At 48.3% G+C, this 21,760-nt stretch overlaps 1 protein-coding gene across 4 annotated transcripts; it reads right to left on the reverse strand.

Annotated features, from left to right (window-relative positions):
• Positions 1-24: 24 nt before the first annotated feature.
• On the reverse strand, positions 25-14,254 carry SLC25A19 (solute carrier family 25 member 19). 4 transcript variants are annotated; one of them, XM_019818241.3, is made up of 8 exons: positions 14,149-14,254; positions 13,571-13,621; positions 10,673-10,842; positions 10,349-10,504; positions 8,823-8,993; positions 3,978-4,161; positions 3,268-3,398; positions 25-1,710 (listed from the first exon to the last, which is right to left on the reverse strand). In XM_019818241.3, the coding sequence occupies exons 3-8, from the start codon at positions 10,802-10,804 to the stop codon at positions 1,528-1,530; spliced, it is 957 nt and encodes a 318-aa protein (XP_019673800.1). In that variant the 5' UTR covers positions 10,805-10,842; positions 13,571-13,621; positions 14,149-14,254; the 3' UTR covers positions 25-1,527. The 4 variants fall into 4 exon arrangements, with proteins under 4 accessions (XP_019673800.1, XP_006940640.1, XP_044901093.1 ...); XM_006940578.5 differs by having other exon boundaries at positions 13,566-13,621; positions 14,149-14,251; XM_045045158.1 differs by lacking the exon at positions 14,149-14,254 and adding an exon at positions 13,973-13,991 and having other exon boundaries at positions 13,566-13,621.
• Positions 14,255-21,760: the final 7,506 nt, after the last annotated feature.

Here is a 21,760-nt window from a genome sequence, read left to right on the forward strand (position 1 = left end):
AAAGAAAGTAATGAGTAGAAGAGATGAAAAGAATAAAGTGTACTTTATTCCACTCAAGTGGAATTTCTTTAAAAATACATTCAGGCAGCTGCCTTCCTGCAGCCCCAACCCAGGCCTCCAGTGCCCCAAACCCTACCCACAGCCTAGATCTTCAGAATTAGCAGCCAAGAGCAGGGAAGCTTCAGGAGTCAGGGTCCCAAACATACCACAAAGCCCCAGGTCAGAGCCCAAACAGTTCTTATGACAGGAGTCCGAGGGCCACGACACCCACACAGGCTTGCTCCCAGCCTGTGCCTTCCTCCTGAGTCATTGCAAAGGCTGGAGCCAGATCCCAGTCTCAGAGCAGGGTAAAGTCCTGCAGGGGACTCCTGTGCTCCTCCATGCTGGCCTCCCCTGCACAGCCAACCCTGCAGGCTGGGCTGCCTGGGTGGGTACGTAGGGGGGCAGAACTGGGTGGAAAGGGTGGTGCTTGTGTTCTGTAAATTCCCTCTCACCCCCGTCCCCCTAAGTGCAGTGTCTCCTCTGTGCACAGATGAGTAGATGTAAATTCTTGTGCTGACAACCCCCCGCCCCCAATTGTGCCCTCAGCAGGCTGTCTGTCCGACCCTTTCCTTCTACCATCTGCTCACACGGCTGCTTCAGAGCTGTGGCCCTTCAGGGATGACAGAGGATACACACAGCACCTTGGGGCACCCTGAGAGGGCAGCTGATGCCAACTGGCTCAGCTGTAAGCTTCCCCCCACCCCATGCAAGAGGAGTGATCCCAGGTAGACTAGGGAGAAGGGCCCCCATCTTCACCCACAGTCCTTCCCATCAGCACAACCCCCCACTGCCTTCAGGCTGCTGGGACCTGCCTACTACCCCCCCCCCGCCCCCCCCCAGAGGCCCTCAGCTGTGCTCCATTGTCCAGGGGAGAGAAGAGCCTGAGTGGAAATTAAGACATGAAGATCTGGGCATGGGGTGCGGGTGGGGGGGCGGTTATAAAGTGACCAGTTCTTCCCCCAGAACTAGAAGCAAAGCTGGGTGAGGGATGCAACTACTTAGAAAAACGGCATCTGAGGAAGGCAACGGTCCCCTCCCTCACACTTTGTGAGGAGGGATGATGAGGAAGGGAAGATGGGAGTGAGATTAAGGAATGTGCTTGTAGCTTCAATGTGTATTAAATTAGTTGGTGGGAGTAAGAGCCTACACGTGAGGACCAGGCCCCTGCCAAGGGCCCAGTCCCAGCCTTCGTGCTCCGGCCACGGCCCCACCCAGAGCAGGGACAGTTCTCTGGGTGGAAGGGGCTAAGAACACAGGGTAGCAGCTGCTGCCTTTCCTGTGAGCACGGGCTACAGAGAAACCACCGCAAACTCCTCGGACCAGCATGGCTGTGTCCCCACAGACCGAGTCCTGTGTGCTCTCCTTGCCCTTCTGGTGACAGACACGCTGGCTGGCAGGGATGGAGCGGGCGGCAGCTCTCGGTGCAACACAAGATCGTAGATGAGCCTGCCTTCCTTCGGGAGGTTGCCCTTCCTGCCCTCGGGCCTAGCTGTCCGCCTTCTTCATGTGGTGGAAGAGGTTACAGAAGAGCTCATACCAGAAGAACACGAAGCCGGTGGAGAGAGCAGCCTTCAGCAGGCTGGGGGACAGGCCCTTGAAGAAGCCCCTTGGGCCTTCCTCTCGAAGCACCTGCCGGGCACAATCCAGGAGGCCCTTGTAGCTGCGAACCTGGGGAGAGGAACAGGGAGGGTACTTGGTGGAGGGCAGAAGAAGAGCTCAACACGTGGGTGTTGGCTCTACTCTTTTGTCAGCCCAGCACCCGGCACATCACAGCTCCCAATAAACACTTGCTGGACAAAGAAATGACAAGGCAAAAAGGACAGAAAAGTAGACCTTTTCTTTCTCTTCCAAGTGGACTAATAATTCAGACTGAACAGATGTACCTAGAAATCAGCACTGGACAGAGCTCCTACTGACTGCGCCTCTTAAGGACCCTCTTCCCAAAGGCGCCTCCAACCCTTTATCCCATCCCACCTGGTTCCCTTTGGGTGGTCGATCTGAATCTAGCCCTTGTTAGCTTTAGCCTCCAGTCTGGCCTTCTCAGTTGACCACATATTGCCGCCAGACTCGCGTCCCCAAGACACAGCTCCCTCCAAATCTCCAGTAACTCCCCGTGGTGTTGGCAGTGGTATTATAAAGAACCAAGGGGTGCCTGGCTGGCTCAGTTGGTAAAGTATGCAACTCTTAATCTCAGGGTTGTGAGTTCAAGCCCCACGTTAAGTGAAGAAAAGAAAGAAAGAAAGAAAAGAAAAGAAAAGAAAAGAAAAGAAAAGAAAAGAAAAGAAAAGAAAAGAAAAGAAAAAAGAAAAGAAAAGAAGGAAAGAAAGAAAAAGAGAAGAGGAAAGGGGAAGGGGAAGGAAGGGAAGGGATCAGGTCCACACTCCGTGGCCTGTATTCAGAGTGTTGCTCCATTTGGCCTCAACTTCCCTCCCTGATCTGTCGTCATCCACCACCGGTCCTCCCACAAAACCAGCCACACAGTCTGTTAGAAGCAGGGCCTAGCTCCTCTGCCCTGGGCTCTCGCCAACTGTCCAAACTCAAACCGTCCTTTCAGGACAAGGAGGAAAAAGGAGGACAATGGAAAAAGGAGGTTATAAAAACCTTGTGAACAGCTCCATATTTGTTAAAATGTATACACGTATGTTTATGCAAAGAAACAAACCTAGAGCCAAAGATTCTGCATGACTGCTACCTGTGGGTAGGTGGTGTTGGGAGTTATGTGTGATTTTAATCTTTCCGTCTAGCAGACTTCTCTGAATTTTCTACAAAGATATATTACAACTAACTCCGTTCTTTCCCTTCCCTCAAGTAAGAAATGCTCCCGCCCTTCCTTGACTCCCAATCCATCCCACCCCTCTCTTCTGGGTGAAGAATGAATCCATGTATGAGTCGATCAGATTTAATTCATTCCTCTCCAGGAACCACTACAGAATAAAGCAAACAACTCTATGTGCTGGTGGGAGTCTCCTTCTCCGTGTTCTTTAGTATTTTGGGGACCTTTCTCTGGCCCAAACTGAATCGAACACTTTTTAAGAGGAAACACCGAGCTCTCCTTCCCCTGGATCGTCCCACAGTGCCCAACATGCACGGGGCTTTGTGTGTGGCTTTCCCGCATTTCTGGGGGTCCCCAGGGACAGGTCGGGGATGACAGGGCTGTGGGGGCTGATGCTGCCCAATGGGCAGGTGAGGGACAAGACTCAGAGCTCTCTGAGGGGGACGGCTCACCTGGCCAAAGGAGGCTCGGGCCTGCTCAAACCCTCCGACCTGCAGCCGTTTCTTGAAGAGGTCCAGGGGGTACGTGAGGGCCTTGCTGATGACTCCGGCTCCACTGCCACAGAGGAGGTTTTTGAGGTTCTCTGAATCAAAGTGGGATTGAGGGGGATAAAGGAGAGAAGTGTTATCGGGGGCAGACAAGTTCAAGGTCAAGAGCCTAGCCCTCCACCGTGAAACAAAGACCCACCAGCACCATGAGTCTGAGAACCACACACAGCCATGTTGGGGAAGAGTGACCATGAGGAGGGAACAGAAGTGAGGGCCTGCCGTCGGCCGTGTGACTCGGTTCAAGGCTCGGGAGGGACCAGGACGCCCACCGCTCTTCCCATCCTCCTCAAACAAGAACCAAACAAAAGACACAACCAAAACCAGGCTGCGTGTAAGTGGGACCTCAGACAAAAATGAAAACCATGACCAAAGTCAGAAATAAATTTTGACGGTGCCACCGATGGGGTGGCAAGATCCGAAAGCGAGGGAGGGTCTACAAGCAGCGGGACTGGTTTGGTTGGCTGGGTGTATTACAGAGCAAGGTCTGGAGAGCGGGATGTCTTAGCTTCTGACAGGAAGCCCTTCTTTCCCAGGTGGTTCAGAAGGAGGTGTTCTGGCTTGGGGGAGGGGGTGCAGCGGAGACCCAGCTTCCCTTCGTGTGAGGGCTGTCTCACCGTTTTTCCTTCCCTCGGCAGGCATGACCCACTCATGAACGTGCTTCAGCGCGTTATAAAAGGAGAACTGGAAGCCAGCGTAGGGGAAGATGGCGATCAAGGTGGGGTTCAAGCCTTTGTAGAAGACCAAGGGGCCTTCGGTCCTGTACATGGTCACCACGGCGTCTCGAAGGGTTTTATACACCTGGACAGACATGTGCAGCTCGAGTGAGCGTGGGTGCCGGTTTAGCCCTAGAACACCGCCCATCACATGCATCTCCCCTCATCGAAAATCCCAGCTGCCAGGAGCATTGCTTGTCCTGCCAAGAGGACAGAGAAAGTATTGGACAAAAACTCCAACGGTGGGGGTTTCCAGCAGCAACCTGTCTAGCTCTTTACAAAACTCGTCTGTCTGCACAAGTGCACACAAGAATGTGCCCAAAGACAGCTGCCACAGTGTCCCGCACAAGAGCAAAGATGCAATGTCCACCCCTGGGCACAGGACGTCAAAAGAACACAGAGCAGCTGTTAAAACGCCATCTATGCGGCTGATAAGGGATCATCCCCCAAACAGACAGCTAAATGAGCACAGCGGAATGCAGAACAGGTATGGTGCTTGTGGAGGAAAAAAACTATGCAGGGATTATCCCGCACAAAGATCCACAGGAAACAAGGAAGGGCGAGCATTACCTCCATGCGGGGAAAGGTGGGGGCAGGGGAAGAGGGAGATTGACTTTCACCATTTTAGAGTCTCTGGGTATTTGCCAGGTGCACGTATTTAACCTTTTGTGAACTGTCAGCAGGCCATCTCCATGAAGGAAGACAACAGGGCACGGATTTTCCTTCTACTCAACATATACTCTCTGCAGTGGACCAGAGGGGGTTGTGGGCGCAGCGAGGCACGGCCCAGACAGGGCAGCTGAGGGAGTTACTCTGCACGGAGAAGGGAGGACCCTGGCCGCCTCCTCACCACTTGGCTCCCAGACGCTGGCAGCCACACTGAAGGATTTCGCCCCGGGGGATGTCCACGAAAGGGCCAGGACTCAGAGGAAGGCCATGAGGCAACAAGCCTGCCAGGCACCCACAGTCCCACTCTGCTTCCCTGTGCCCCCTTTAACACCAGGCTGGCAGCCAAGGGACACACACATCTGAGGAAAGCCTTCATAAACAACGGAGACCAGGGGCACCTGGCTGGCTCAGTCAGTAGAGTGTGCGACTCTTGATCTCAGGGTCATGAGTTGGAGATCCACGTTGGGCATAAAGATGACTTACAAAAAAATAAAAAAATAAAAAACCCAGAAAACATAATGATCGATGGGAGGCACAGAAATCATCTGGAAGGAAGAAACAGTATAGACAAAAGAAGAAAACTAAGGGAAATGGAAACCAACCACAGAATTGGAAGTGATATTCTCAGGCCACAGAGAAGGGATCACCTCCGTGATATTTTGAAAAGAGGTAAGGGGAACGCCTGGGTGGCTCAGTCGGTTAAGCGTCCGACTTTGGCTTAGGTCATGATCTTGCACTTTGTGAGTCTGAGCCCCTCGTCGGGCTGTCTGGTGTCAGTGCGGAGCCCACTTTGGATCCTCTGTCCCCCCCCCTCTGCCCCTCCCCAGCTTTTGTGCTCTCTCTCTTTCAAAAATAAATAAGCATTAAAAAAAAAAAAAAAAAAGGTAAGCTTCAGAGAACAAGACAAGCTCTTGAGAGAAAAATCTTTGTGAGTTTGAATTGGGCAAAGATTTCTTAGATAAAATACCCAAAGCAAAATCCATAAAAGAACAAATTGATAAACTGGACCTTACCAAATTAAAAGCATCTTCAAAAGAGACTATAAGAGACAGGGGCACCTGGGTGGCTCAGTTGGTTGAGCATCTGACTGCGGGTCAGGTCATGGTCTCATGGTCTGTGGGTTCGAGTCCTGCGTCGGGTTCGCTGCAAAGCCCACTTCAGATCCTCTGTCCGGTGTGTCCAGGAAAAAGGTCTGGACTAAAGGGTCCAGGAAGTACCCATCACAACAAATGACAGAGGGACCAGTGCACGTCACTGGTAAACTTCTAGAATGTCAGGAATCAGGAAGGGATCCTGAAAGCTCCCAAGGCAGGAAGGGTGATAGTTTCATATAAAGGGTCATTAATCAGAGTGATTCTGGACTTCTCCCCAGCAACACTGAGAGCTACCTAGAATTCTATACCCAAATCATGAGTCAAGTGTAAGTAAGGGTCAAATTAAGGCATTTTCTATCAAGGCTTCTCTAAAGAAGCCATATCTCATGTTGTGCTCCACCAAAATGAGGGATTAATCAAGAGAAGACACAGGACCCAGCAAGAGAATTTCTAACAGAACAGCTGGCAACAGTCCTGGGACAAAGAGTCCACACTGAAGCCAGAGGGTGAAGGCTGCCAGAGTGGAGGGCTCCAGAAGAGGCTCTGTAATAAAGTGGGACAGATGACCACAGGCTGACCCTATCAAGAGGATAACTTCATGATGAGCATGCAGAAAGCTAAACAAATAAAATACAAGGCAATCACTAACTTCAGGCAAGACAAAAATATAAAAGAAAATGTAATCATAATGTATTTCAAGGCTCAGCAATAACATTTACATAATCATATCTGCAAGACACTGATATTGATCTAGCCAAAATCTAGAAATCAGGTATACTGTAATCAGACAAAGGAGGAAACACAAGCACACGAGGGTGATGGTAAAGAGGTAAACTCTCATCTTCCACAGTAGCCATCAAGAGTTAATGTCTGTAATTTAAAAATTAGAAAGAAAAAGAGACAGGGGCGCCTGGGTGGCTCAGTCAGTTGAGCGACCGACTTTGGCTCAGGTCACGATCTTGCAGTTTGTGAGCCCCGCGTCGGGCTCTGTGCTGATGGCTCAGAGCCTGAAGCCTGCCTCGGATTCTGTGTCTCCCTCTCTCTGCCCCTTCCCCGCTCATGCTCTGTCTCTCCGTCTCTCAAAAATGAATAAACGTTAAAAAAAATTTTTAAAAATAAAATAAAAAAAGAAAGAAAGAAAAAGAGACAGAGATGTAGATGGTTAAGCATGCTATGAAGAATTAGGAAGTAAATAATGAAAGAAGAGCCACGAGTATTAAAGTGGTTGCCTCTTGGGGACTGGAATCAGGGTGGCTGGTGTTTTCTTTATAATTCATGCAGAACCACCAGACTTTTTAACCTATATTGCTGATTAAGAAACATTTTAGGGGTGCCTGGGTGGCTCAGTCGGTTAAGCATCTGACTTCAGCTCAGGTCATGATCTCGTGGTCTGTGATTCAAGCCCCACCTCGGGCTCTGTGGTGACAGCTCAGAGCCTGGAGCCTATTTCAGACTCTACGTCTCCCTTTCTCTGCCCCTCCCCTGCTCGTGCCCTGTCTCTCTCTCCTTCAAAAATAAGATAAAAACATTAAAAAAAAGATGTTACCAAAAAAACCAGAAACATTTTAAAGTTGAGGATTTACACCATGGCCACTACTGATCTGCACCTTTTAAAAAAAAATTTTTTTAGTGTTTTATTTATTTTTGAGAGAGAGAGAGAGAGAGAGAGAGAGAGCATGAGCAGGGGAGGGGCAGAGAGAGAGGGGGACACAGAATCTGAAGCAGGCTCCAGGCTCTGAGCTGTCAGCACAGAGCCCGACGCGGGGCTTGAACCCACGGACCGCGAGATCATGACCTGAGCCAAAGTTGGACCCTCAACTGACCGAGCCACCCAGGCGCCCCTGATCTGCAGCTCTTAAACAGATCTTTTCCATTCACTTTTGCACACAGATGATTTCCTGATCATTCCAGAATCTAGAATCCGCATCTCAATCACCTTAGCTAGAGGTAATGAGCTATTCTCTTTTCTCTTATATTTTTTCCTTCTCACAGACTTCTTTGGTTAATTTATTACTGAAGTATAATTGACATACAATGTTATATTAGTTTCAAGGCGCACCTTCTCATAGATTTGTTTTTTTCCCCTAAAGGCTGGGCAGTCATGGAAGAGGGGAAGGTGATGGAGTGTCATCCCTCATTTTTCCTCATCCCAGCAGCCACCATGTTGCTGAGGTCTGTCTGTCTTTTCCATCTACAAACACCTTTCGTCCCCATCTCTCTGCTCAGTGCCTAGGGCCCCTCATCTCATTTCCCCATTAGGAGAAACCTCTATTTCCCACTGAAGTGCCATACAGAGGGATCTAGTTCTCATGCTCCATTCATGAGCTCTCAGGTTGTTCCCAGGGCACTTTGCCCTTCTGAACCACAAAAGTCATCAGGACGTCTCTTGAACAAAAGGGCTTCACCAACCCAGGATCTCCAGCCCAGGCAACACCAAGAGCCAGCAGAACTGAAACCACAGTTATTCTCAAGCAGAGCGTCATTCCCCACCCTAAAGCAGAAGGGAGACGGAAAAATTCTTCCGTTGAGAAGAATCGGGTTGAGCATGGGCACACGCGCACATACACGTGCACGCACACGTACTGCTGTTCTTATGTAAGTCCAGGAAACGGAGATTATGGTGGGCAGCTCTATTTCAGGATTTAATCCCTCCCTTTCACTCAGTAAATTCTTCCTGGAATCTGACTCAAACTTTTGGCGTAAACCAAAAACAACTCTCACAATAACCCAGCAATACGATCTCAAGTCTCACTCTCCCGGACGCCCTCACCGTCCAGCCTGCTGTTCAGGATTTGTTCTGTCTCCCACGTGAGGCTGTGAGCACCCTGCACGGGGCTCAGCACAGTTACGGGTGTCACAGATGGACCAGCGGAAGGGACGCAAACCCCGGGTGCTCCCACTTTGTTTCCTCTAAGGAAAAGAGCCCCACCTCCTGGACCACCTTCGGCCACTCATTCCCGCCTCCTCTGGCCCAGCCACTCACCTTGGGCTCACCCTGAGCTGCAAAGCGGGTGCGCAGGACGTCCACAGGGTGCACGGCGAGGGTGGCCGTGCTGGCAGACAGGCCTCCGCACACAAAGTGCACTGAGAAGTCGCGGGCATCGTACTTGCTGGCTCTGTGCACCAGCTCGGTCAGCAGTTCAAACGACAGAAACTGCAAGAGCACGTGACAAAGTTACTGACAACCCCCCCACCCCAAAACGCCACCATGATCCACGCGCGGCCCGGTTCTACAGGCGAGGAAATGTTCTTCTTAGGCAGCGACGGGACACGATAAACATCTAATTTTGTTCAGAGCACAAATGCCATTTTCTACTCACATATTCTACTGTGAGGAGAGCCAAATATCCAAAGGGTTAAGAAAATATACGAGAAAAAATTTTACATCAGAAAGTTCTACTCCTCAACTGAGTTTCCTCAGAACCAGGGAAGCAAGGCCCTTATTTGATTCTCGGTGGGCAACCCCGGGGCTCACCTGGCGGTGGCACCGTGTGACAGACGTTCTGCCCTGGAGCAGAAATTCTCTTGGGAGAATTCCACATGTTCCACATTCTATGGCGTAAACCCCCTTTGCTCAGATCTTCCCCAGCCAACTCAGATGGGCCAGGGTCCCGAGAGCACGCTGCTGCATTTATTCATCACGCTGCGGTACCCGAGTGCCAGCTGCTGAGGCTGAAAGGCACGGGCACGTCAACTCATGAGCTCCCGACCCGAGCCATCGCTGTGATGTCATAGGAAAAGCAGGCAGGGACTGCTCGGGCCCCAGCTGCCCAGGTGGGCATCCCGGCTCGGCTGCCTTTCTGGCTAGTGACTTTGGTTGGGGTCATTACCTAAGCTCTCTCTGCCTGGTCTTCCGTCTATAACACAGGAGTGACCACAGAACACCCCTCAAAGCGCTTAAAGCAGAGCCGGGCTCACCATTAGCACCACACGCAGGCAGCCTACTACCACCACTCCGACTGTACGGCTGCAAGCCATCCGCCCCGAAATCAACCGGCACCGAGCCGCACGAATGTGTGAACAAAAGTCAAGGAGCCTGAATTCTCATCCTGGCCCCACCACTTCCAGGCTGCGTGGCCTCTGGCGGCTCGCTGACCCTCTCTGTGATCCACGTAACGTCTATTCTACCTCCCTCACAATACTGCTGGGAAGTCTAAAGGAAGCACAGACGTGAAAATGCTATTTTGAAAAAATGCAAAGATTTGTATCGCCCTTTGCCAAGCATGGCGTCAAGACAGTCTCCTAGGGGCAACATCTAATATTCAGTCGGTGCAAAGTGCCCGCGGTGGGGAGGAGGTGCGCAAGGGAATACCCGTGGTATAACTCAGTCTGACTGTCTTCAATTTCAGACTTCAAACTTCAGGTAGTTTCGCAGTTAAGACAAGTAAGAAGTGTGGTGACCGCTCCTGCTGCCCTACCCAGACAGGGTCCCTGCAGGCCCCACCCTCCCTGTGTTCCTCTATTGAACAACTCCAACCCAGGGGCCTGGCCCGTTCCCCTGCCACCTACTTGGACAGCTCCATAGCCTATAGAGAGAAGCTGGGCTGGGATGTGTCCTTTCCAGAATGCTGTCGGGCCTTCCTCCAGCAAAATCTGTCTCGCAGCCTGGAGGATCCCGTGGTATTTTGCACCGGGATCACTGCGAGACAGGCGCTCAATCTGAAGCTAGGGATCAAAATTGAAAAAGTCAGGACAACAGGAGCAGGTGTGGGGTGAGAAGGAGAACTTTCAGAAAAGGTTAACAAAGGCAGCAAAGTGCTTCTCCTTGACAAAACTCCAAGAAGAGAGAACTTGCCCTCTAGCCCATTATGTGGAACGAGGGGAAAAAGGTACCTGGAAACGGATCTTGATGACATCCAAGGGGCTGATCATCACCCGCGTGACAAGTCCAGACACAGACCCAGCCACCGCCACCTCGGAACTGGAGATATTCCTGCCATCAGCTTGGGGGTCATAGCCAACCATCCCTGCCCCTGGCCCATACAACGTCCATCAGTTTCAGGCTGCAAGCAAGAGACGTGGAGTAAACACCAGAGCAAGTTCTTAGGGTCTCTGCTCATATGCCACCTCCTCAGAGCAGTCCTCCCGGACCATTCCATCTAAAACAGCACCTACATGCCCTCTTGTCCCCTCGCCCTGCTTTAGTCTTCTTTATGGCATTAGCACACTGGACGTTTATTCTGCACGCTTCTTGTCACCCTCCCCCCCTGGAATGTGAGCCCGTGAAAACGTGGCCTGGCTCCCATTTGCCCATCCCTGTATTTCCAGCGCCTGGAACAGAGCCCAGCATGGTGAGTGGTCATATTTGTTAACTGAATGAACAAACAGGCTTGGGCGGAAATCATTCACTTCCAGAGATCAGCTTGCTTTCCAAGACACCTGGCTCTATGGCCAACTCCCATCCAAGGTAAAGTCCCAGGCTGAGCCAGCATGACAGCAGATGAGCATGGAGGGAGACGTCAGACATGCAGGCTCCAGGAATGGCCCATGGGACTCTCCAACAAGCCCACGTGATCCCAAGGAAGAGCCCAGAGACTCCTTAGCTTTCTCCATTGCCTCCCCAGCTGCAGCAATGGGGGGGGGAGCCCTGCTAGGCTTTGAAATGATACTTCCTGGCCCACCCGATCTCCACCGACCTCCTCGACCTCACCCTGGACCTCTCTTCAGCCACTTCAATCAGGGTGGGCTCCACTCCGGACAAGTTTCTGGAAAACACTGCTTGAGTTCCTACTGCCAGCCTCGCCTCTGCATCTACTGTCCCCCATGTCTGAAACACAGTGGCTCGTCCCCACCTCATATGCCCCCACTCACTCTTCCCCCGTAGCTCCTCCCCCTGCACCAGGGCTCAGCTAAAGAGCATCCCCGCCACGGACCGGACTCACGTCCTCTCTAGCATTCACAGCACTCGCTCTGGTTGAGAACCACTGTTGTCAAGAAACACTAGCAATGGTGTATAAAATGGCACGCATCACATCATTCTTTGTAAAACTGGATATAACACAAAGGGATGCATAAATACACTAAGTCACATCCAAGCAACGGACTCGTACGTCGCCATTAAGAAGAACGAGCCAGAGTGATACGCACACTTGAAAAGATGTGCATAATACACGGAAACGTGAGGCAAAAAAAAAAGCAGCAGGTTTCAGAACAGCGTGTCTAGCAAAACCCCATTTTTGCAAAAGTAAACCAGCAAGACCTATGACACTGTGTAGGGTAGTAGAGAGCACGGGGCAAAGTCTGGAACAGCGCACCCGCCAACAGGCTGGTTAAGATCACCTTTACGGGAAGGGTTGGGAAAGGAAGACAGAAAATACATCTCTCCCTTTCTCTTTCTTTTTTTTAATGTTTGTTTTACTTCTGGGAGAGAGAGAGAGAGAGGAGAGAGAGTGTGTGCGTGCACGTGCGTGAGCGGGGGAGGGACAGAGAGAGAGGGAGACAGAGACAGAGTCTGCAGTGGGCTCCGGACAGCAGACATTGGGCTCGAACTCACAAAACATGAGACCATGACCTAAGCCATAGTCAGACGCTTAACCGACTGAGCCACCCAGGCACTCCTCTCCCTTTTTCTTTACATAATTCTATATCATATGAATTTGTTACAAAACTAAATATAAATGATTTTAGAAGGGATCGCAGAACCAACCTAGTTTTTGAATACTAACAGTTACAATAAAGTCGGTGCCCACAGAGAGACAAGGTCCATCCCACCACTGATTCTTTTTCTCCTCTGGAACTCTGAGAGCCCCAAACTCACGCTTCTGAAAGTAGGAAAGTAGTGCTCCAATCCATCCTTAAAATTAACAAGGCATTTCCATGGGGCTCTCTCAGCAAAGTATTCTAAAATATTTTATTAAAAGTCTAATGGTATGGGAGCACCTGGGTGACTCCAGTCGGTAGAGCATCCAACTCTTAATCTCAGGGTCATGAATTCAATCCTCGCACTGGGCGCGGAGCCTACTTAAAAAGAAAAGTCTCAGGGCACCTGGGTGGCTCAGTCGTTTAAGCATCTGACTCTTGATTTCGGCTCAGGTCATGATCTCACAGTTCGTGGGATCAAGCCCCGCATCAGAGTCTGCACTGACAGTGTGGAACCTGTTTGGGATTCTCTATCTCCCTCTCTCCCTGTCCCTTCCCTCTCAAAATAAATCAACATATATTAAAACAAAAACAAAAACAAAAAAAGCCTCATGATGTGAAACTGCCACCCCTCCAGGAATGTGTCCGTTTCTCGGCACTTTCTTCCCCACACTCTCAAAGGAGGAGGGAGATCTGGTCTCGGCACTTTCTTCCCCACACTCTCAAAGGAGGAGGGAGATCTGGTCTTGCCCACCAACTTCTGAGACATTAATTCAAGCTGCTTCTCTCCAGGCACCTGTGAGAAACAGATGATTGACAGGCAAAACCTCCACTGCTGAGGTCTCACTGAGCAGGGTGAGCTCTCTGCAGGGAATGAGGTATTTCTACAAATAAGCTGCTGTGCATAGCTGGACATAACATTAAATCTCATATCAATAAACTTAAGTTCTGCCTCCCTAGTACCCCGAGAGGCTTATTTAACCTGGGTTCCCATCCCTCTCCTGGAAAATGAGAATGATGTCCGCCCTGCCCAGCCCAGACTGCTGGGAGGATCATGCACGATAACATATGTGGTAAAGTTTTGTAAAAAAAAAGGTAAAAGTTTTATACACGTGAAAGGGCTGGTTAAATATAGTTCAGTAGTGACCTTACGTTTCCCGCTTGCTGGATTTCCTTCTTGTACCAGTAAGCCTTGATATTTATCTAGAGACAAAATAAAAATGAAATAGAGCTATACGCACGATATATAGACTAGAGCACCCAGAGGATGGGGGGCCGCTGGAGTGAGTGGCAGGGTGGATGGGGTGCGTGAGAGTTTGCCTTGGCCAGGCCATCCCCCTTCTCTTACTGCGGAAGCCCCTGAGATCGGATATGAATGGTGAGCTCGGGTGCCCGTGTGCCCAAGTGTTCAACGGGGGGGGGGGGGGGGGGGGGGGGGGGGGGGGGGGGGGAATATCCCCGCAGGTGTCCCCGCGTGTGGACGCAGGTGTCCAGGAGTGGCTCGGAGCGTCTTCTCCCCGAGTCCGAGAAGATGCCAGCCAAACAGGCACCCACGTGTATGGGTGTCCCGCGTGTGTGCGGTTTTGCCTCCTGCGCCGCTGAAGATGCTTCTTAGGTCAGGCGTGACACGAGTGCGTACAGACCCTGCTCCCTCGTGAGTGCTGGCGCGCGTGTGCGACCCCCGGGTCCCCAAACGCACGGTGAGGAAGTAAGAGGTAGAGGTCACTCACCCGGCACGAAGGGCGCGGCCCGGCTCCGCGCGCTTCTCTTCCTATCTACTCCAGCAGTCTCACAGCAACCCTAACTGAACTCGGCAGTAACTGACGGGCTCCGGGGCCAATCACTGCGCAGCTTCCGGCATACGCTGGACCAATAGTTGTACAGTCGTAGAACCGCAACACCTCTCGCAAGGTGTAGCTGGGTAATGTAGTCCGCCGCTACGAAGGCGGGTCCCCGTGCAAGAAGTAGAGCTTTCTGGGAGATGTAGTCTCGCCGCGCGCGTGACGCGTCCCCAAGTCAGGCTGCGCCCTTGGAGGTCTCGGCGCCAAGTGGTGTGTGGCTTTCGTCGTCCAACCGGCAGGTGGAAGCTTGGGGTGCGCTGAACTTGACCCGTTTTCCTCAAAACCCTCGTAGTCTCAGAACCCGGACAATCTAAACTTGGGAGAGATGGCGGGAAGTTTAGCTAAAACCTGGAGGACTTGGGAGTGAGACTAGATGGGTTTTTGAAAGCAGGAAGAAGACGGCAAAAATGTAGAGGTTTTGTTTTCCCCTAGAGTTTATTATGCATAATTTCTCATTATAAAAATGATATAGAAATACATTACAGACCCTACAGAAAATGTAGAAACGAAGGGAGGAAGTGAGTCATACTACCACTCAAGCCAAGTAGCATCAGCGTTTTTTGCAGGACAGTATTCCCGATTTTTAAATTGCATTTTCCACATTAGTGCAATCACTCTGACGCACACTTTTAAACCATTTTCATTGCACAAGTTAAAACATTCATACATATACAAAAGTAAAATAGCCTAATGAACACCATACAGTCATTACTCAACTTTAACAGTGAACCAATTCATGGCCAATTTTGTGTCCCTTATCCCTGCACCTATGTCGCCCCCTAACATTATTTTGAAGTAAATACCAGACAACATATGATTTCACCAGTTAACATTTCAGAATGTATCTTTAAAAGACAAGCACTCCCCTTTTAAAGCATATCCCCCAAACTTACCATCCCCACCCCCCAAAAAATTAACTATAATTTTTCTAATGTTATCAAATATCAACTTAGTGTTTACATTTCCCTGATTGGCCTATCATTTTTAATGACATTTAAAAATGTCATTTTTTTTTTAAAAGTTGGGCTAATTGCTATCCAGGCTATACACTGGAACTGGTTAGTATGTCTCAAGTCTTTTCAAATCTATGGTTTCCCTCTTCTCTGATTTTTGCTTGCAATTTCTTTCATGTTCTTCTCATTTCTTTTCCTTTGTCGATTTGTTTTTTAAGAAACTAGGTGGTTTATCCCGTAGCGTTTTCCCCAGTCTGGATCTGGCTTGTGGCATCCGCACGGCATTGTTTTAACATCTTTCTCTGCCTCCTGTGTTGTTTGCTAGGAGGTCTGATCAGATCAGGTTTGATTTTTTATTTTACAAGATTACTTATGTGGTATTGCGGACTTCTATAAGGAGAATCACAGTGCCTGCGTGTCTCTCATTTTGTGATGTTTGCAGTCATTAATATCACCACACTGCCTGGGGGTTGTAAATAGTGACATCATTTCAACATTTATTAGCTGGACTATCTGTAAGAGGAATATCCCTTCATTGGTTAATTGATTATATGAAGTACACTTCATAGAAGAAAGGCAGGATAAATGTGTGACTCTTTATTTTTAGCAGTTTTCAAAATAATTAACTGGTTCCCTAGTATCTTTCAAAGGTGATTGATCAATGAGATTTTTTATTGTTATTATTGTGACCACAAAATGTATTTTAAATGTATTTTATTTACATTTTTATTTGTTTTTTAAGTAAGCTCTACCCCCAACATGAGGCTTTAATTCACGATCCTGAGATCACGAGTCACATACTCTACCGACTGAGCCACCCAGGCGCCCCCACATAGGACATATTTTATATCTATCATTTGAACATATGGATTTAAACAGATTTGTCCTCGGGGCACCTGGCTGGCTCAGTTGGTAGAGCATATGACTCTTGATCTCGGGGTTGTGAGTTCAAGCCCCATCTTGGGTGTAGAATTCACTTAAAAAATAAAATAAAATAAAGAACCATATTTGGCTAGTGGGTGCCTATTCAAGTTGCCTCTGAATCCTTTTGGCAAAATGTCTAGCTTCCTACTTTCTGGTGTAACAGGCTTTCTGGTGTTCTAGGCTCATCACAAGTTTTAAACAGTTTTATTGGAGTATAACTGACATTATGTGTCTTTTAAAAATGTTTATTATATATATTATATATGTGTATTATATATTATATATAATATATTATATATATTATATATGTGTATACATATTAATATTATATATTAATATGTATATATAATTATATATATTATATATATATATATTATTTAATGCTTATTTTTGAGAGAGACAGAGTATGAGCAGGGGAGGGGCAGAGAAAGAAAGAGTCACAGAATCCAAAGCAGGCTCCAGGGTCTGAGCTGTCAGCACAGAGCCCGATGCGGGGCTTAAACTCACGAGCCTTGAGATCATGACCTGTAAAATGTTTATTATATTTTTGAGAAAGAGAGCACAAGTAGGGGTGGGGCAGAGAGAGAGGGAGACAGAGGACCCAAAGCAGGCTCTGTGCTGACCACAGAGAGCCCAATGCAGGGCTCGAAATCACAAACCGTGTGATCATGACCTCAGCTGAAGTCAGACGCGCAACTGACTGAGCCACCCAGGCGCCCCAACAATTTTATGTTCTGACGTGTGGTGTATATCGCCACAAAAATAGCGAACATATGTCTGTGACTCCAAAAGATTACTTGTGCTCCCTCACTATCCCACCCTCTTCTCCCTCCCTCTTCCCCAGGCACTCTCTGATCTGCTTTCTGTCATCATAGGTTAGTTTGCAGTTTATAGAATTTTCTATAAATGGAATTATATATGATGTCCTCTTTGTCTGGCTCCTTTGCCTCAGCATAATTATCTTGAGATTGATCCACACTGTGTGTATCATGAGTTGATTCCTTTTTCTTGCTGAGTAGTATTCCACTGTATGGATATACAACACTTTGATCATCCAGTCACCTGTTGATGAATATGTGGGTTGCTTCCAGTTTGGGGCAATTACAAATAAAGCTGCGATAAATATTCGCATATAAGTCTTTGTATTGACATCTGCATTCATTTCTCTTGGGTGCAAATCTCAGAGTGGAATGGCTGGATCATAGAGTCAGTGTATATTTAACTTTGTAAGAAACTGCCAAAGTGTTTTCCAAAGTAGTTGTACCATTTTACTTCCCCACCCCCACCCCTGCAGGATGACATTTCTAGTTCCTCTACCTCCTTGGTAAGGTGATTCTTTATGAATCTATCCATTTTAACAGATAGGTAGTAGTATCTCATTGTGGTTTTAATTTGCATTTCCCTAGTGCCATATCTTTTGAATATCTTTTTGTATGCTTACTTGCTATCCTTACATCCCCTTGGTGCTCAAATCTTTTGTCAATTTTTTAAGCTTTTTTTTTAATGTTTATTTATTTTGAGAGAGAGAGAGACAGAGAGACAGAGCGCGAGCAAGGGAGGGGCAGAGAGAGGGGGAGACACAGAATCTGAAGCAGGCTCCAGACTCTGAGCTGTCAGCCCAGAGCCTGATGCGGGGCTTGAACTCACGAACTACAAGATCATGACCTGAGCCAAAGTCAGATGCTTAACTGACTGAGCCACCCAGGCACCACTCTGTTGCCTATTTTTAATTGGATTGCCTTTTTTTTTTTTTTTTTTTTTTAAAGGAGAGAGAGCAGGGGAGAGGGAAAAAGGGAGAGACAGAGAGAGATAGGGAGAGGGAGAGAATCTCAAGCAGGCTCCATGCCCAGTGCCAAGTCCAACACAGGGCTCAATCCCATAACTCTGGGATCGTGACCTGAACCAAATCAAGAGTCAGACACTCAACCGACTGAGCAACCCAGGTGCCCATGGATTGCTTCGTTTCTTCGTGTCGAATTTTGAGAGTTCTCTTTTCTGGATATAAGCCCCTTATCATAATATATGTAGCTTCTCATGAGCTATGTGGCTTGTCTTTTCACTCATGTCTTTCAACATGAGTTAAGAGCCCGTTCTTAATTTTAATAAAGTCAAGTTTATTGATTCTTTTCCTTTTACGGATCGTGCTTTTGATATCATATCTAAGAGTTCCTTGCCTAGCCAAACAAAACAAAACAAAACAAAACATTTTTCTTCTACATTTTCCAATAGAAATTTTATAGCTTTAGGTTTTACATCTAGGTCTCTGATCCCTTTTGGTGTTTGTTTGCTTGTTTGTTTGTTTAAGGAAGCTCTAGGCCCAGCCTAGGGCTTGAACTCACAACCGCAAGTCACATGCAGGATGCTTGGTTGCAGGAAGAGCATACGATTCTTGATCTAGAGGTCATGGGTTTGAACCCTACACTGGGTCTAGAGATTACTAAAAAAAAATAAATAAACTTAAAAAAAAAAGAGTCACATGCTATACTGACTGAGTCAGCCAAGCAACCCTGGGTTCATTTTTGTGTATGACATGAGATATGGACAGAAGTTCTTCCTCCTTTTTTTTTTTTTTTTTTTTTTTTATTTGGATATTTCATTGTTTCAGCACTGGAAATCACTGTGGTTTTTGTTGTCGTTGCTGTTGTCGAAAAGTCTGTTCTTTTCCCATTGAATTACCTTTTGTAACTTGGTTGAAACTCAGTTGCTCTGGGGCGCCTGGGTGGCTCAGGTTGAGCGCCTGACCTTGGCTCAGGTCATGATCGCACTGTTCGTGAGTTTGAGCCCCGCATCGGACTCGCTGCTGTCAGTGCAGGGCCTGCTTCGGATCCTCTGTTCCCCTCTCTCTCTGCCCCTCCCCTGCACATGCTCTCTGTCTTTCACAAATAAACATTTTAAAACATCAGTTGTTCATATATATACAGAATTTTGACTTCTGCTTTCCTTTGACAAGCATTGTCCACATGGGAAGTGGATGGTTATAAATGTTATGGTGGCCCACAGTGGGCAGAACCAGGTACAGAAATCTGACATTTTGTCCTTCATGAAAATGTTCTCCACTTTGCCCTTCAGGGCACCCCCTCACCCCCACCCCCGGTCCTCACTCACCTCCTCTGTCTCTTTGCTCAGATTGCCCTATTTTGCCATGAAAGCCCAGCCTCTGTTATATCTCTGTTTTCATCAGTTTTGTGGACTGACTGGCTACCTCTCCCACATAATCTCTTCAGCTCTGGAGATCTTTGGTTCTATTTTGTTCTGGACTAGAACAAGCCCACATTTTAGAACAGGTCTCCCCACGGTCACTCAATAGGTAAGGCAGCGGGACTTTGGCTACTGGCTAGTTGTAGGGTGAGTTAGACTCAGGGAACTACAGATCGCAAGAACTGGAAAGACTCATGGAAATCACGTAGTCCAGCCAGGGCCCAGAGGGGCTAGGCGGTGTGCCCAAGGTCCTTCAAAGGCAGATGGCAAATTCGTGGCCCAGCGGAAATGAGATCACTGGCAGGTGCCAGCCTTCCTGGGCTCACACCTTGGCTCCGGCTTTTGCATATTTAAAATCTGGTCATCTCATTTTAAGTTAAATATACTAAGTATATCCTATCGTGCGGAAAGAGAAACCGGAGAAAAGCGGTTCCCGTCAGCTTGGGGAAGTGAATCCTTCTGTGACCTCATCAAAATTTACCCTAAAGAGACCTATTAAAAGCTTCTTTGGATTTCCCCTGCCTTCTCAGAGGAAGTAAATACCTCCTTGGCCTTGACCACATAGGGTTGGTATTTATCAACTCCTCCACCAATGATCTGTCCAATCACAGCAAAAGAATCTCTTATTGCCCGAGCCGTCAGCTGTGCCACCAAGAAGAGTCCTGAGAGCCAGGAGGTAATTTGCTGTGGCTCTGTAGCCAGGCACGCCTTCCTTTGGGCCACGGTTTCTCTACCTACGAAGATGGAAGTGTTAGGGGCACCTGGGTGGCTCAGTCGGTGAAGTGTCCGACTTCGCACAGGTTATGATCTCGCCTTTCACGGGTTTGAGCCCCGCGTCGGGCTCTGCTGTCAGCTCAGAGCCTGCTTCAGATCCTCTGTCCACCCCGCCCCCATCCTCCCCTGCATGCGCTTTCTCTCTCTCTCTCTCAAAAATAAATAAACATTAAAAAAAAAGAGGGAGAGATGGAAGTGTTGGACTACAGGGTGTCCAAGCTTTGCTGCCTCTGTGCTTCCAAAGGTATAAAAATATCTGCATTTTTAGTAAGCATCCCAAGGGTTCTCAACTTCAGCTGATGCCAGAATCATCTGGGGTGCTTATTTAAAAATGCGGGTATGCCTCCTTAGGGATACTCATTCTGATCAAGCAGGTCTAGCATGTGGCCCAGGAATAAGCATTTTGGTTGGTGGCCCATGTTTGGAGGAAGATTGAATTAAGGGGTACACATCTCAGTGGATCATCCCAGGCTCTCCTTATTTCTTTCTCCTTTCTTATGACTCTGGGTGAGATGAAGGGCCTCTATTCCCCATCATTTTTTTCCATCAAATATTTATTGAGGGTCTGCCTAGCCAGACACTGTTAAAAACAATTTTTTTTATGTTTGTTTATTTTGGAGAGAGAGGGAGAGAGACAGAGTGTGAGTGGGGGAGGGACAGAGAGAGGGGGAGACAGAGAATCTGAAGCAGGTTCAAGGCTCTGAGCTGTCAGCACAGAGCCTGACGCGGGGCTCGAACCCACGAACCATGAGATCATGACCTGAGCTGAAGTCGAAGTTGGGACGCCCAATGGACTGAGCCACCCAGGTGCCCCCAGACACTGTTTTTAGATGCTGGAGATATAGCAATGAGCAAATCAGAATTTCTTCCCTTCTGGAGCTTTCTTTCACTTAGTAATACGTACCTGAGTTTCCTCCATATCTCTCTGTGGTGTGATAGCTTACTTCTTTTTAGAACCAATAGTTCACTGTCTGGATGCATCACACATTCACATACTGAAGCACATCTTGGTTGCTTCCACATTTTATTTACCTTTTTAAAGTTTATTTATTTTTGAGAAAGACAGAGACAGCATGGGTGGGAGAGGGCAGAGAGAGAGGGAGAGAGAGTGAATCCCAAGCAGGCTCTTTACCGCCAGCTGCAGAGCTCAATGTGGGGCTCGAACTCACGATCATGACCTGAGCTGAAACCAAGAGGTGGACGCTTAATCGACTGAGCCACCCAGGTGCCCTGCTTCCACGTTTTAGTGATTATGAATAAAGCTTCTGTAAACATCTGGGTGTAGGTTTTTGTGTGCATGTAACTTTCCATCATTGTCATTTACTTATTTTTTAAACTTTGGGGCTGTAAGTTTGAGAAAATCATCAAAGACCAACAACTGTAGGAGGGTTCTGGAGGAAGCTGGGGCAGCTTGCAAGGGGCCAAAGATAGGGGCATGTTTGACCAAGTTCCCTTTTCCGTCCTTTCAGATTCAGTAAATGATTCAAACACCAGCGTACTAACCAAAGGGCGAGAAAACACACACACACACACACACACACACACACACACACACATGAAAGAAAGAGGATTCACTGTCCAGTAGCTTTCAAGAGCTGATTTCTTATGCATTTCAACTTTCTTCTGCTCTTGTCAGCAGAGCCAAACATCAA

Source organism: Felis catus, chromosome E1 (genome assembly GCF_018350175.1).
Source record: "Felis catus isolate Fca126 chromosome E1, F.catus_Fca126_mat1.0, whole genome shotgun sequence".
NCBI classification, from domain to species: Eukaryota; Metazoa; Chordata; class Mammalia; order Carnivora; family Felidae; genus Felis; species Felis catus.

Excerpts from the sequence above, each read along its gene's own strand:
- SLC25A19 (XM_019818241.3), bottom strand. The coding sequence starts at position 10,804 with ATGGTTGGCTATGACCCCCAAGCTGATGGCAGGAATATCTCCAGTTCC. Across the intron at positions 10,505-10,672 it reads TCATCAAGATCCGTTTCCAG|CTTCAGATTGAGCGCCTGTC; the intron begins GTACCTTTTTCC and ends TTTGATCCCTAG. Across the intron at positions 8,994-10,348 it reads TAGGCTATGGAGCTGTCCAA|TTTCTGTCGTTTGAACTGCT; the intron begins GTAGGTGGCAGG and ends GTGCTCTTGCAG.